The 1584-nt window shown below is 37.9% G+C and overlaps 1 protein-coding gene across 1 annotated transcript; it reads left to right on the top strand.

The window, feature by feature from the left end:
* The first annotated feature begins 334 nt into the window (after positions 1 to 334).
* Positions 335 to 823, top strand: LOC143572733 (uncharacterized). The gene has a single exon (XM_077057805.1). The coding sequence runs from the start codon at positions 335 to 337 to the stop codon at positions 821 to 823; it is 489 nt and encodes a 162-aa protein (XP_076913920.1).
* The last annotated feature ends 761 nt before the right edge of the window (positions 824 to 1584 follow it).

The raw sequence follows: 1584 nt of genomic DNA, 5'->3' as shown, positions 1-1584 counted from the left end.
CTAAGAGAACCAATGTTGGGAATGCTACCCGACCCGATCCTGGAGGACGAGTGTTTGCTTTGAATTCTCAGAAACTGTTAATGCATCAGGTACAGTTTCTGGCACTCTTCATTTGGGCTTACATGATGTTGACGTTTTATTTGATACGGGAGCAACTCATTCTATAATCTCGCATTCTGTTATTAAGAATCTCACAATTAAACCTACATTACTAAAAAACACTCTTACCATTGTAACACCGATGGGATATTCTGTCGTGATCTCTCATGTCTATAAAGGCTGTCATATACAAGTTAAATATCTTGTATGTAAAGCTAATCCATTCCCGATGAAAATGGAAGACTTTGATGTCATACTAGGACTAGATTGGTTATCTGAACACAATGTCACTATTGAATGTCGAACTCGAAGTGTAATTTTCGGAAACCCTCAATCTGCCGAACTCGTTTATCAGGATACTCAACCTCGAAAAGTCCTCAAAATTATCTCTGCTCTCAAAGCCCATAAATTGCTATTGCATGGTTGTGCGGGATTTTTGGCATCTGTAAAACCTATTTCATCTGAAGAACCAACCATTGATAGACATCCGGTCATCTGTGAGTATCCAGATGTATTTCAGAAAGAATTACCTGGACTTCCTCCTGATCGTGAAGTAGAGTTCACCATTGATCTTATTCCTGGAGCAGAACCAATTTCCAAAGTACCATATCGTATGGCTCCCTTGGAACTGAAAGAACTCAAAGAACAGTTGCAAGAGTTGTTAAATCTAGGATTCATTCGACCGAGTGTCTCACCTTGGGGCGCACCAGTCTTATTTTTATAAAAGAAGGATGGGACTATGCGATTATGCATAGATTATCGAGAATTAAACAAGATTACAATCCTAAATCGTTATCCTTTACCTAGAATCGTTGATCTTTTTTACCAACTTCAAGGAGCCAAATTATTCTCGAAAATTGATCAAAGATCCGGTTATCACCAACTAAAAGTCAAAGATTTTGATGTTTCTAAACAGCTTTTTGAACTCGATACGACCATTATGAATTTCTAGTTATGCCATTTGGGCTAGCTAATGATCCATCTGTATTTATGGATCTAATGAATCGCGTCTTTCATAAATTCCTAGATAAATCCATCATAGTTTTTATCGACGATATTCTATTGTACTCTAAAAGAAAAGTAGAACACGATATGCATCTACGAGTAGTTCTGGAAACCCTAAGACAGAAGAAACTATACGCAAAGTTTTCCAATTGTGACTTTTGGTTAAACCAAGTTGCATTTTTAGGTCACGCCATATCCGCAGATGGTATAATGATGGACCCTGCAAAAGTTGAAGCTATTACAAAATGGCCTAGACCTACGTCAGTTACCGAGATTAGAAGCTTTCTAGGTCTAGAAGGCTATTATAGACGCTTCGTTGAAGGATTCTCTATAATTGCTTTACCTCTCACGCAACTTCTAAGAAAAGGGGTAAAATATACTTGGAACGATGAGCGGAAAAATAGCTTTGAAGAATTAAAGAAACGACGTGTATCTGCTCCTATACTCACTCTTCTATCAGGCTCTGGTGGTTACCAAATT

This window comes from Bidens hawaiensis, unplaced genomic scaffold (genome assembly GCF_021521415.1).
Source record: "Bidens hawaiensis isolate Kalapana, Puna unplaced genomic scaffold, B.hawaiensis_p1.1 tig00026001_1, whole genome shotgun sequence".
In the NCBI taxonomy this organism is placed as follows: domain Eukaryota; kingdom Viridiplantae; phylum Streptophyta; class Magnoliopsida; order Asterales; family Asteraceae; genus Bidens; species Bidens hawaiensis.
Note: the sequence above shows the minus strand (reverse complement) of the source record. Positions and strands in the feature narration are given on the sequence as shown.

Bases quoted from the DNA above. Each gene is read 5' to 3' on its own strand.
- LOC143572733 (XM_077057805.1), top strand. From the start codon at position 335: ATGGAAGACTTTGATGTCATACTAGGACTAGATTGGTTATCTGAACAC.